The 15,396-nt window shown below is 37.2% G+C and overlaps 1 protein-coding gene across 1 annotated transcript in view; it reads right to left on the minus strand.

Moving 5' to 3' along the window:
* Positions 1-15,396, minus strand: part of LOC107661712 (gamma-aminobutyric acid receptor subunit alpha-3-like) — a 151,893-nt gene that overhangs the window by 16,578 nt on the left and 119,919 nt on the right. Inside the window, exons 8-9 of the mRNA XM_016451454.1 lie at positions 14,449-14,601; positions 3,446-3,651 (exon numbers count right to left, since the gene is read on the minus strand). Coding sequence (XP_016306940.1) covers positions 3,446-3,651; positions 14,449-14,601 — 359 coding nt within the window. The remainder of the gene's footprint in view (positions 1-3,445; positions 3,652-14,448; positions 14,602-15,396) is intronic.

Raw genomic sequence — 15,396 nt, forward strand, 5'->3', positions numbered from 1 at the left:
CAAATCATTTTTAGACATTTTTAGTAATGTCTTTGTGACACTGCATTATAATTACCATAGTAACACTGTACTCCACATTACAGTGACCATTTTACACCTATAACCATTGGATTAATTAACAACAATAATAATATGCAACTGTATTTTCTGAACGAAACCTTTTTTATGAACTAAATATGAGCAGTGTCTACTCATGGAAAAATTATATGCAACAATGCTAGGGTGTTATTAGTAGTTGTCTGGGTGTGTTTTTTTTTTTTCATTTTTTTTAAAGTTTGCTACAGTATTCGTATCATGTAATCAGATGTTACTACTACACTTATCACCAACAGTTGAGAGCGACTGTCAACAGTGGTGAGACTTTAAAAGAGCAAACGCCCGGTGAAGGACCTTCTCCCCACTAAGGTAAATCACACCAACCCCGATCTGTAATGACAATCTTTGCTCCAAAGACAAGTGAACCTCAGAGAGCATTATGGTCAGTGTCCAACTCGATCCGAATTACAGTTAGGAATGAGTACAGTAACCAGTATCCAGTATAGAGCGAATTGTGTTAGATAACATCTGCAGTTAGTCACCTCTCATGTTCTTGCTATCACACCACTTGCTCAACAGTGACCATGTGACCCTGCCAACCCTTGCGGTAAAGCAAATGAGATGAGATCTCAACAGTTCAATTCTCATCAGTGTTCAATACCAACCCATTTCTGGTTCCTCTAATCATTCTCTTTTCCTTTCCTTACAAACGTATTCTCATTCTTCCCGATTGTCTCTGTTGCTTGTGCTGCTCTTTTTTTTTCTTTTCTTTCTTTTTAACAATAACAAATCAGTTTTTGGCTTTTTCTTTAGCCAAAGACCCCAGTGAGCCTGTTTTCAATTTATCTTTCATCTGTGTGCTTTCTTCTGTTTTCGATCATTCTCTTTTGGGCTATAAATAGTCATTAAGTTCTCTTCTATCTCAAAGGTCCAGCAATTTTAAACTGTCTCAAAGCAGCCAATAGCTTTCCTTTGGGTGTACCAGTGGCACAAAAGGCCAAGGGCCTACCCATCATTACAGAAGTGTAGTGAAGCCTGTTGCACATAACCAACTATCAGTAGCTTCACTTGATTTATGAAGTATGAGACCACAAGCACAGCCACACAATATGGTGACAGAATCCATTTGGCAAAGTAAGTCTGATGATAATATACACTTTCTGCTTTCAAATGTTTTCAAATATTATGCAAAAACTGTTTGTAATTTTTTTTAATTGAAATTTTCTTAATTTATGCATATATGTCAACTGCTTTAATTAAACTCTATTAACAGGGATGCACATTTTTCAGTCTGGTTCTCATGAAAGCACCTGGAGATTTGGTTTGGTCCTCACACTGCACATAGTGTAACCCATTAAAAAAACCTATAAAAATAAAATGATTAATAATAGTATTATTACACTTTATTTATTTTGCTTTTTTAATAAAAAATAATAAATACAGTGCGACAATACTATTTTAAAATAAAAAAAGAGTATTAAATAAAAATACACTTATTTTATAGCACACTTACAATAAAAATATTTCAATGTATTTTTTATTTATTTATTTATTTTTAATATTAATTCTTATCATTTTCAAACCTAAAATTAGCAAGCTTTTATTTTGGCAGGTTGCTGGCAAGTAAGCATATGCACTTTGCTTAGCAAAAGTGCATATGCTTGCACTTTTAGCACTACCAAGTGAAACACGGCAGTGAATGAAGTGTCACAGTTTCACGTTTTACTCTGAGTAAAACGGCAGCGCATACAGTAGCCTATGCTTTCAGTTTAAATGGAAATCTTATACAGCATTACAGTTAGTTGATCTAAAACAGTGATTGTGCATTAACAGCTCTCAACCATGACGGTACGCAAATGAGTGACCTGAACTTATTTATCCAGCACATTTTTTTTTTAGTTTGGTTACCACTTGTGTGCATCACTGTCTATTAGTGTTACGAATCCTGTCCGTGGCCTTCCATCCGATTGCCACCAGAGGTTGCCCTTCCATTACATTGACTCTCCTATTACACAGACTGTTACATGTCACCCCGGACTACATTTCCCATGTTCCATTTCACTGATTACACCCTCACCTGTAGACAATCACACACCCTACACCCACTCAGACCGAGTATTGTTTAGCGATTATCGCTCTCCTAGTGATAGCTACTTTCCGAGTTTCCAAAGTCTATTCTAGTTTTGTTCATTGTGTAATCCGTGTCTTTATTCTAGACTGCTTATCTCGTCCTGTCTGCTCTCTGCCTGCCTTGGACTTTAGTCTGTCTTGGATTATCCCTTTGTCTGGCTGTTTCGGACTGTGTTTGTACCTTGCCTGAACTATTTCCTGTTTGTGGATTACCCGTGTGCCTCGCCCTCTGGATTACGTTCGCCGTCGATTGACCCTCGCCTGTCTTTGGATTTCCCTTTCGTCTTGCCGGTTCCATACTTGTTTTTGTTGTTGACCATAGCCTGTTTTGACCACGTCTTTAAATAAATATTTGCATATGGATCTGCAAGCTTCCTCTGTTCACTCCGTAACAATTAGCCTATATTACATATATAATTTACATTTATGCATTTAGCAGATGCTTTTAAACTAAATTGTTTATTAACTTTTATTCAACAAAAATTGTAACTTTTAAGCTTCCTTGCCACATTTTTAACAGCGACTTTAACTTCCATGTCCAAGTCTATATGTGCTATCAGATTTGCATTGTATTATCTTGTGAGAGAAAGTGCAGCTTGTCTCCATGCTTTCCTCAGAAACACAAAATTTCCATTCTATTGAACATTTAATTAAGAAGTATTTTTGAAGAAGAACAACAGAACGAAACAGGAATTTATATTACCGGTTTACAGGTACAATATCTCCTCATATTGTGAGCAATACGGCACCTCGCCGAGCTTTCTCTGTGGAAATTCCCATCCATTAGCTCTGAGCACTTCATTTTTCAGAGGTTATCAGGGCCAGGACAGAGGGTGGCAATAATCAAGAGCAAGCAAAAGCAGTGGGGAGAGCGAGAGAGAGACGGTTGGCAGCCTCAAACTTATTGAACAGGAATAACCACAATAGTGACAAGCTTGCTAACAAGAAAGCCCACATTAGTTTAGGATTTATGTGCTGAATATTTATTGCTTATTGTGGGGAGTAACTTTGTAAAGAAAATCGATACTGGAAAATGAAATGGTGATTGATCACACTGAGAAACACTCTAAAAGTACACAAGCTTTAGTAAAGCGTTCTGCATTTTCAAAAAAAAAAAAAAAAAATTATTTCAGATTTTTTTTCAAATGATAGCACATCCATTATCTCTATGACATGGTATTATAGAATATAAGCACTGTACACAACTGTACAGGTATTGCTGTACTTTCACAGCATTGTGACAGCCTACTTCTAGTGTATTAAACCAGATCTATCTTACCCGCATCTCCTGGGCCTCCTTCTGACCATCCCAGGCCCAGCTGCGCTTTGTGAAGTAGTTGACAGTGGCAAACTCAATGAGAGCAGAGAAGACAAAAGCATAGCACACTGCCATAAACCAGTCCATAGCTGTTGCATAGGCCACCTTGGGAAGTGAGTTCCGGGCGCTTATGCTCAGTGTCGTCATGGTCAGGACAGTTGTGACACCTAAAAACAGAAATGGTTAAGTGTTAGATGTCATGGTCAAGATAACAGAAAACGTGGAGTAATTTTTTTTCTCGCAATGTCAGTTGCTATTTTAGTTGATTTAGCCAATGTATCTAACCAGATATGACTGTGAAACAATAATTCCACCTTAAATGAAACATCAAGTAAAAAAAGGTCTTGAACTCGAGCATTCATGCTGTGAGGTGATAGTACTATCCACTTAGCCACCATGCCACCCTGGTTTCTACCATAGCTCGAGGAGAGCTAAAAAAAAAAAGATCCCACTTTATATTAGGTGGCCTTAACTACTATGTACTTATATTTAAATTAATCATTTAATACAATGCAGTTATATTACATTGTACTTATATTTTTAAAAATACCTGCATGTAAATACATCTGTAATTAATTTCTGTAATTACATTTATAATTACACTGTTGACCCATCCCTTTATACCTTAACCCTCCCTTAAACCCATACCACCAAACCTGTCCCTAACTTTACCCGTATCCCACCTCAATAGCAGCAGAAGTGTTTTGCAATATAATATGAACACAATAAGTACATTGTACTTATTTTTGATGCAAGTACATGATCACAATAAGTACATTGTACTTATTTTTGATGCAAGTACATAGTAGTTAAGGCCACTTACTGTAATATAAAGTGGGATCTTTTTTTTTTTTTTGCTCTCCTCAAATTATGGTAGAAACCAGGGTGGCCAGGAACGCTTTCCATCACTTATAAGGATGCTTCTTTTTAGCCTATGACACCTTGCACAAAGTAAAGTGGTCTATGGTCTCGAAAAATCTAATCAACTGTGATTAGAAAGTTAACCAAACATTTGTGAGAGTTTCAAGGACAGGAGCTTTTATAATATATACAACTTTACTTTGTGAAGTGTTTTAGTTGATTTCACCTCCAAATGAAAGCTCACAGCACTGGGATTCATGCCAATGCGCAAGGTGTCATAGGCTAAAAAGAAGCATCCTTATAAGTGATAGAAGCTTTTAAAGGAAATGGGAGTAAACACTGGAAATGTGTTGCTCTGACACCACAATAACGTTTATAAGTAATTATTATGGGCTTTAGATTGCAACATATATCAGTGGGGAGAGGTGACTTCTTTAACCGGGCATGCTGTCTAATTTATTAATTTGTCAGATATGATAAATAAGAAACAACATTGCAGGTGTTGATGGTGTTTTTTATGTTTCGTACACACACACAATCTCCACTGCAGACTGAACAAGCAAAAGACACAAAGAAAAAGTTTTACATTTGTCACATCCATGTGTAGTTATTTATCATGTGAAACTTGAAATGAACTAAGAACCAAAACTGTGTTATGTGTATTTCAGACTTATGTAAATAATATTGTATTTTTAATTTTGTGTATAAACATTTGTACAATTTAGTGTATAATCAATCTTAGTAGAGGCCATAATGTGCATATGAATTTTTGATTTGTGATATCTGATCTTTTGGAATGACTCACCATTTGGCAATAGACTGCTGAGGGCAGTAAATGCAATTAAAATTGCATTTCATACAGGCCCCCACCTGCATAAATTGGGTGATTCTTGGCCATGGAATGGATTGGATTCTTGGAATATGCTTCCATATGGACCATTGCTGATGTTTGGATCCATGAGACTAGTGCTCTGGTGACAATAACAATCTGGTGAATCTAAATTTCACTAAAATAACTGACAAGATAAATCGGTTGTGCTATTAAATCATGGCCCTTCAATTCTGCAAAATTAAATTTGATGATTAAAAAAAAAGCAAAAAAAAAAAAATGGCTCTGAATAGATGCAATAGATGCAATCGTCTCTCAGTTTGTTACTGCCCACTGGCTTAGAAGAGAATGCAGATGGAAGACACTAGTATATTATTACCAGGGGGGCATTCTGACTTCAGTGCACATAAAACTATAAGAGTGCTACATAAATAAAACATAGCTATATAATGTGCAATATATGGTGTGCTGTTGAAAAGAGGCTGCTATTCAAATGAATACTGAGCGCTGTTTGCTCCCATAAATGTCAGTGGCTGACAATTAAATTGAAATCTATGGCTGATGAGGATCTGTAGAGTGTCAAAAAGTCAAATGGCAAAGAAGATTCTCATTAAACTTTTCATTAGGCATGATCTCCATCTGGAAATGGAGTGAAAAGCAATGGAAACATTAGAAAGAATGTCACACAAGTTGCTATTGTCTCTGCAGAGACAGTTGCCTATTATGTGCCGCGTGTGTCGAAACCATAAATTACAGTGGAGCTGTGAAGAAAACGGCAAAACAGGATTATCTGTGTGGAATGTCAGGTTAGACCCATCAGATGAGATCTTAGAAACTGGCAGCTATCCAGAGATTGATTAAATATCAGTCTCAAAGCGATGTTTGTGAGATGATGCATCAGCCTAGAAATACTGACACAGGCTTTGCTTTTCAGTGTGGTGGATGGGATGCTTTCTTCTGTGCATAATTTGAACAGTGGCCAATTCCAAGGTCATTTTCCTGAAACCTTGTTTTGTTATTCTTTAAATATTGAAAAATGTTTACATTATAGATTCATCAGATTTTTTAACATACAACCTTGCATCCTAAATGTAAATATTATCAAATATATATATATATATATATATATATATACACACACACACACACAAATACAGTTCATGTGCATTTCATGTCTCTTTGGCATCTTTCTACTCTTTGATTAGAGTCCACCTGAGGTAAATTTGATTGATTTGACATGATTTGGAAAAGCAAACACCTGTCTAAATAATGTCTACAAGCAGAAAATGCATATCAGAGCAAAAAACAAGCCATGAGGTCAAAGGATATTGCCAGCAGAGACCAGAGATATGATGAGGGATGGATCTTGGAAAGACTACAAAAAAATTCTGCTGCTTTGAAAATTCTGAAGAGCAGAATGGCCTCCATAACTCTTAAATGGTTGATATTTTTGAACAACCAGGGCTGTGTTTCCCAAAAGCATTGTAAGGCACTAATTGGAACCAATAGTCTCTATGATGTACTTAGGCTTATGCTTTTAGAAAACGCAACCCAGGACTCTTCCTAGAGCTGTCTACATGGCCAAACTGAGCAATTTGAAAAGAAAGATATTGGTAAGAGAGGTGACCAGGAACATGATGACCACTCTGTTTGAGCTCCAGAGATCCTGTATGGAGATGGAAGAAACTTGCAGAAGTCCATCACTGCAACAATTATCCGATCTAGGCACCCATCCAGGTGTAATGTAGCTGTATGTGAATGTAAACGATCTGCAAAGTTGTACAGAAAAGTGCATGATAAATAAAGTTCTGTCAGGACAATTATCGGAGGAATTGGCATGGTAATGTACATGACTATGTTAACGTATTTGGTCTTGGCAGAATAAATCTGCTATGCTGCTGCTGCTGCTACTGTGGCAGAGCAAGTACAGACTTGCTACTGCCAATACATCCACAACATGCTGCTGTGAGCATGTAAGAAATACTGCTGCTGCACGTATAACAGATATGAATAACCCCCATAGCATATATGATCACCCCATAGCAGATCTATACAGGTGGAGCTGGGGAAGGTGGGGGTTAATGTTGCTAGTGTTTGCTACAGCAAACACTAGCAAAGTATTTTAATGTTGAGCAGCGAGCTCATTGGCTACCGATACAGGAGAGAACCAATCAGCTGTGACATAAGATGATGTCATTGTCATATTGAGTTAGATCTATTGGACTGTGCCATCTAGAGTTTCATGCCAGAACTTTGTATTTATTGTCTCCCAGACAAAAGAATAAACTCTGAACAGCCTACACGAGTTTTCAGTTATTCAAATCCTGCTTCTGTGATGGCTACACGTCACATGGTAACACATTTGCCTACTGCCCGCTTATGTTCGTTGGCCGGCCACGAACAACTTAACCCCGCCCTCAAACACTGTTGCTTGTTCGTGTGGTTAACATCATGTCAAGATGTTGTGAAAGTAAAATAATTTTATTTTCACTTCTGAAAGATGAGGCTGCGGTTAAAGTGCCCCTATTATGGGTAATGAAAGGTTCATATTTTGGTTTTGGGAGTCCCCAACAACAGGTTGACATGCATGCAAGGTCAAAAAACACTTTCATTATCTTATAATATGTGTTTATTTTTACCTTACTTGCTCAATGACTCACAAACTTGGTCCGATTGGTCTCATTTTCATTTCATCATGCCTGTAATGCCTGATAATACAGCGTTTGTGAGCGCAATGCTGCTTTGTGTACAGCGTTACCGGGGAAACTGCTATTTTACCGCTCCAATAGCGGCACCTAGTGGCAAATAATTAATTTGCATTTCCATTCAGACCAACGCGAAAAGACCAACAAGTGGGCGGGCAATATGCTAATGTTTCATGTTGACGTCAACATGAAACGGCTTGGGATTCGTTTTAAAAACGACTCCTTTCACTGATTCAGAGTCGACTTTCTTTTGAGAGACAATAACTTTATACACGGTGCACTTTCAGATTTAAAACTTTGCAGGATGTTTTCATTCACTTAGAGCTGTGTTACACACTGCATGTAGGGGCACTTTAAAATGAATTTTTTTCCAGCAGTACAACCCCAATCTTTTTTGTGTTCCCGCCATTTTAGTGATGACTGCTTCTCTTATCTATGGAAGTTCAACGCGGGATTTACAAAACGCTTGCTCTTGAAAGATGGCCCAGTACCCACTTTATTTGGACCAACTGGCTCCACTGAATCTGAAACTGAAAGTATAATAAATAATTGATGTTTATATTTTGTATCGAGCGTTCAAAATATGGAACTATGTCAATGGGCATATCGTTTCCGACATGCGCTGTATGCGGTAGACCAATCACAACAGATTGGGCCATTTGACCAATCAGAGCAGAGTAGGCTCACGGAAAGGAGGGGTTTAGAGAGACTGAGTCTTTGAACTGCTTCGAACGAATAATTTGAGAATCGTTGGAAAATGAGGTGATATTAAATGTGTATTTTGAGACAACGAAAGTGTTTTTTGACCTTGCATGCATGTAAATCTATTGTAGGAGACTCCCAAAACAATATTAGGAACCTTAAAAGTGGCATAATAGGGGCACTTTAAACAATATTTTCCATGCTAGTTCAATGAGCCATCAACAGTTATTGCACATGCACCTTTGGAATAGTCCTTAAGACACTTAGGGCTTACAGGCAGTAGACAATTAAGGTCACAGTTATAATAACTGAAGACAGCAAATACACCATTCTATTGACTATGAAAAACATCAGAAGACAGTTGCCCAGGTTCCCTGCTCACCTGCACGAACATGCCATAGGAGGCATGAGGACTGCAGATGTAGCAAGAGAAATAAACTGAAATGTCTGTAATCTAAGCCCAAGACAATGCTACAGGGAGACAACAGAAAGGACAGGTGTTCATCCGTGCTGTAGCAAACCAGGTATAACCATGTGTCCCCCCAGACGTGTTCAAGAATTTGCAAGTGCCTTGGTGGAAGAGTGGGTAATATCTCAGCAAGAACTAACTCCTGTGGCAAAAATATTTTACAATAGAAAACCTTTTTTTTTGATTTATGATCATTGATTCATGAATCATTTATGATTACTGCCAAATCTATTGGCAGTAATCAGATGGCAGATTGGTGTGCTAAAGCTGCTGAGGTTTAGCACTCAGGGCAGCTGGCTTTGAAGACCTACACAGTACAACCTCCAGGCACCTTGGAAAACACTACATTTAGCACTGGCTGTCTACCAGCCTGGCCGCTCCATTACTTCAATGTCCAGCCAGCTTGATTCGTGTTTCATCACGTCTGCAGACATAGTTGTGCAAGCCTTGTGGAATATCAATAAGGGTCCGCTCTACACCTCATTAGTACCTCTCAATTGGAGCCTACCAGCATAACTACAGTGGTTTTCAACACAAACAAAGCTGAGAACCTCAGAGAACATTGTTCATTAAATAGTATAGTATACAACAGAATAAATCTTTATTATTAAAAAAGAAAAGAAAAAGATAAACAGTTTAGCAGCTCTCTAGGACTGGCACATGTAAAAACTGATATATAATAACATTACATAAATCTCAATAAAGATAACCACAGTGAAGTGATATATACAAAATAGTGGAAAATAAAAGATGTATAGTGCAAAGTACATGAGCTGTTATTGCACTTATGTTTATTAACATAGATTATGATTACCCTCATAGCCAAAAAGCCACAATAAAAATACTGGCTTCTGATTACCATGCAAATTAACATAGCATAGAACAACTAACACAGACACAGTGGATTTTATAAAGGGATTTCTTGGGAATGGTAGCAAATACCAAATATCTGTTTAGTAATTTCTGTGCAGATCATTCCAAACATCATCGGAGCTGATTTTGGCAAAACTGCACAAGATTTATTATTATTTATTATTTATCTTTAAAAAATACATATGAAACTCTAGGTGGCACTGTGTTTAAACTTCTCAGGTATCTCCAGGACATGCTGCCGATGATCCCTACCAAATTTTGTGCTGGTATGTTAAATGGTTTAAAAGCTATTGCAATTTATGACAAATTTCAAAAAGGTAAACAGGTGGTTTGTTCAATCCCAAAATCAGTATCCATGAACTTAGCATGACCCATGGAATCCATTGAGATCATGATTTTCTGACAAACTTTTAAAAAGTTATGTGCAAAAAAAGCAATTTTTCAGAACTCATGACTTGTATGTGGCACTGTTGCCAAGTTGCTGATAAAGCATACCGTGTTTAATTCCAAAAGATCAAAATATTGCCAAGTTATGACCTCTAAACCAAGTTTTGGTTAACTTTGTTACATAACTTTTGAACAAATATGTATATTGAAATTCTGTTCAGTCATTTCTGTGCAACTTAGTCCAGGTATCACCTAAGCCAATTTTAGTAAGAACTGGAGTAGTGAAAAAATGAAATACTAGGCCCGTCATGATAGTCGACTGGATTGATTTATCGCACCATGTATGGACATAACTGTAATAATTTTAGGCCCTTTCACACCAAGGACAATAACTATAATGATAGCCGTAATAACTGTTCTAATTCTATGACGAAAGTCTTCACACCACAGATATAATGATAGTGATGGTGGTGCTACACAGTTGGTCCTAGAGACCTCAAAACTGGTCAGATTACTATGCATGACCACCACTATAAGTGTTCAAAATTTCATATTTTTAGGACATATGGTTCATAGCTTGGCCTCTAAATATCCCTTGTGAAAGGAACATATTGTGTGACATTTTGAATCAAGCTCAAATTATATAAAAAGCATGTGAAAATAGTGTTATTTTTTGTATTTATGTTTTCACACAACCAAGACAACTCCACTAAAGTTGGCTACAAAAAACAGGATGAAACATTTAAATTGCTCCTTCTGGTCATGTGTTTGCACTCCAGAAACCGGCAGGCTCCAGATCACTGATTAGCCTTGGCACATTCGCCTTGTGGGAGACACCTGGGGTTGCTGTTGCACACTTTTCAACACATCTCATCTGGACAAGATAAGCAGGAGCGAATGTTAATAGCAGGAGTAGGCTAGAAGTTATAGTCGCAAAATATGGAGTGGCATTTCTTATGGAGGTGGAGAGCATGCCTGGTGGGGCTTCTTCATAGAAGTGCGGCGACCAGTTAATGATGCGATTCTTACCCAGAGTGGGATTGCTGATTAGTCACGTTTATAGACTCAACTTGGGTAATGGGAAATCAGTCGGATACAACCTCCCACTTGTCTTTATGAAAAGATGTATGATAGGATACTTATTACTGCAGCATTCAGAGCACTCAGAGTTTTTTATTCTTTTGACACAAGGAAATTAACAGCCTTTTTTCTGCTTATATCTTAGCTGTTTCTTCTTGATTAACTTAACAGTCAAATGCTTTAATACAACTCAATGTGATGTTCTATTCTGAAAACAATGTTCTATTCTGAATTACTCCAGTCTGTTTGGCCTTGTTATAAATTATCTAGATTACATATAACTAATGAATAAATGTAGTCTCGTATATCAGAACACGTTATTCAAAATCTGCTTTAGATAGTCAGACCAGGATTACTATTTAAGCACAGGGTTTTAATTTTTTTTAAAGGGATAGTTTACCTAAACATTATAATTTATTCATCGTTTACTCACCCCCTCAACATGTATGAATTACTTTTTTCTGTTGAATATAAAAGAAGATATTATGAAGAATGTTGGTAACCAAAATGTTGATGGTTCCCATTGACTTCAGTAGTATTTTTTCCATACCATGGATGACATTTATGTTATTGCAGCAGTTAGAGATCCATCTATGTAAGATAATATAGGTCCAGGTCACTAAAGTCCCAAATATGTATTGATGATTGGTGAAACGTTCATGCATTTAACAGTTAAATATCTAAGTGAATGCATTAAAATTGCATTTATGTATTTTTTTTAACAAATTAATAGATTATTGGACTAAAATATAGTACAAATAAAAGAAATAGTGATGCATGCTTAAGCAAACCACTCAATATTAAAATATGAGTGAATGTCTAAGCCTGTGTGAGCTGAACACCAATTCTAAGGAGTCTGTCTTGAAGGTTGTGGGTGTGCGAAGGATAATGGTGATGGTGGGCCGCAAAGAATAAGATGGTGAAGATGAAATATGACTATACACCTGAGCAAACTGCACTGCATGTATTAGTTTTAGCTTGAAAATTATGGAGTTAGCACAAGATAAAAGACAACAATGAATAAAGCAAAGGAAGTTCATAAAGAACAAAGAGATGAAAGGGAAATGATAAAACACATACAATGGTAACAGTGTCAGTACAAGAACCTAAGCGGCATTATTCAATATTTACTGAAGGGAAAAACTAACTTCTAGGTGTAGAAACATTGGGGACTTTGAAAAGGACAGATGGAGAAGAAAATTAGAAGATGACAGGATTGGAATTGGCAGGACTCTGTCCTGGCCGCTCTGTTTATTTAATGATTCTATGTTTGTTCTGTGAGCACACGGCTTCATCTTGTTTATGTTGGTCATGTGCTCCCCTTGTCCTGCTCCTTGTTTCCCTTTACCACGCCCTCTCGTTTAGTCGTTGTCTAGTCCTTGTTTAACTAATTGTTCTCACTTGCTCCTTGTGTGCTTTCCTCTCTATTTATTGTGTTCTCTTGCCTCATTAGCTGTTTCCATCATTTTTTATGCACATTTTTCAGTATCGCATCAGAAACGAATGATGGATACTCCAAATTTTGAAAAAAACAAAAACAACACTTAATTTGCATATTAAATGATGCAAATGATTGCATCATTTCACATGGGTGGTTCCTAACTAGAAACAGTAGAATTTTGATATGTAGTTCCTGTTCTCATGGTTTTATTTATGATTGCCTTATGATTAGTCCATAGTGTGTTTCCATAGTTGCCCTCCAAAGCAACTTATCACTTTCACCTGTTCCTTGTTTCATCCCGTAATATATTGTGGATTTAAATCCCAGTGATTCCTATGTTCTTTTTCTCATGTTGTCGTGAATAGATGCTACGTGTGCATGTTTCAGTTCTAGTTTTCCTGCATCTAGAATATCCTCTTTTCAACCTGGATTTATTTTTGTTGTGTTTGTTTAAATAAATGTGTCTACTGCATATATATCCAACTCTCGCTTATTTCTGAAACAGTCATGTTACAATATGATAAGTCTAGTTTCAGTATGTTGGATTCACACTGCACAATTTAGCCCTAATTTTGACAATTTTTTTGTGGAAATCGCCAGCAAATGCCCAAAACCAGAGGCAAATTGTGTGTGAGAAAGTCTGTCTCTTGCGTAATCTTACATTATTTCCTGTATGAGTTCTCACGTGTGTTACATTGTGAAACATAGTTTGTAGACAAGGCAGAGATGTCAGCGATTCTTCCTATTGAAAAGTTGTGTAATGTGAAAATCGTGCAGTGTGCGGCTTGAGTGAATCAGGAAAAAAAAAACGAAAACATCTTTGAATCATATTCAGATTGCAATCTGTAAAATAATGTGATTTAAAATACGATATCTTTAGCTGTGGTTCTGCGTAATATTCAGAACAGTGGTGCATGAAATGCTGCTGCACTCTATCAAGAACGGTTTGTGAGAAGTGTCAGAAATTCATTTATTCTGTAGCTGATTGCAGAAACTTTCTCATCAGTAACATCCTCCACAGTAATGCTGGCAGAATGAGCCCTGCTTTGCACCTGATGCTCCGGCCCTCGATAAAAAGCAAACCGCAGATGAAGTCAGACACCATGCCAAAGTTGATGTGCGCTCAATAAGCTATAATCTCTTAACTTCAGCTGGCTTAAAGACCTGTGCAAATAGGCTGCTGAAGGAGATACAGCTGCAATGCTCTTGTGTTTATCTTTTCCTTTTCTGTCCTGTCAGCATTACTTTTTTTTTTACTTAATTTGACTCCAGGTTTCGGTCCATCTAATCTGTAATTAATTAGGTGCTTGTGTGGTGGCTGTGGTAATTACACCATTTCAAAACAGAATCCATCACTATCCAGGTTTAGGACTTCTCTGAAAAACTTTTACACAGAAAACAAACTTTTCAAATAATCCCTGGTGTTCTTGTTTACTGAATGCTTCCTGTTGTTTCATAATGACAGATAAAAACAAAAGCATCTTTACAAATATAAGGCACAGCATGTTTTGATGTAGTCTCATAATGTAAACAGCAGCTCTATGCTGCACGTATTATTTGCCGGATTACTCGCAGAGCACATCTGTGCATTAGTAAACAAACGGAAGAAAAGCTCACCGAAGACGGTACGTGCTGGAACGGACTCCCGGTTCAACCAGAAGGAGACCTGAGACAGAATGACGGTCATTATGCAGGGGAGATACGTCTGGATCACGAAATAGCCAATTTTCCTTTTCAAATGGAAATACGTTGTCATCACAACATATTCTCCTATATAAGAAATGAGAAAAGAGAAGAGAGAGACCATAAGATGGATGAATTATTGATGAGACAACACATATTCAACAATAAAATATTCAGAATTTTATTTATGGATGATCATGCAGGAAGAGCAACTGAGATATAGGAGGTGGGGGTCTTGTGTTCGAGATGAGGTTTAACTGATTGTTTCTTGTAGATCACAGCACCAACGACGGAGGATTCGAGTGTTTTCCCAGCATGGCTGGGACAGATTGGATGTTCTAACCTTAACAGTGGGAAGGAAGTGATAGACAATTGCTCAATCTGAAAGCCCTGCTATTTTGTTCTCTCTGAAGGTCTGACAGAGCATGAGGGGCTGCAATTATGTCAGATGACCAATTTGCACTGCTAAAGTCATTTAATTTTGGTTCGAAATGTTGTACATTTCCATAAAAATCGAAGGAAATCTTATTATTCAGTGGCTGGTCTATCACATATCAGGAGAAGTAGGAGACTCATGCAAAAGTCTACATTTTCTCTCCATTTCTTCTTTGCTACAGCATAGACTCAGTCATATGGTACAATAAGAACATTTCCTGTTTTCGCAGCAAATTCTGTTCTAGCACAAAGCCCCATGGCCATGTCGATAACGGTTTAGTATAGGGACCAATTCTCACTATCAACTAGTTGCTTATTAGCATGCCTATTATTAAAATAATGGCTGTTTATTAGTACTTATAAAGTACATATTATGCATGACCATATTCTACATCCCTAATCCTACCCAATACCTGAACTTAACAACTACCTTACTAACTATTAATA

This window comes from Sinocyclocheilus anshuiensis, unplaced genomic scaffold (genome assembly GCF_001515605.1).
Source record: "Sinocyclocheilus anshuiensis isolate Anshui unplaced genomic scaffold, SAMN03320099.WGS_v1.1 scaffold207, whole genome shotgun sequence".
Taxonomy (NCBI): Eukaryota; Metazoa; Chordata; class Actinopteri; order Cypriniformes; family Cyprinidae; genus Sinocyclocheilus; species Sinocyclocheilus anshuiensis.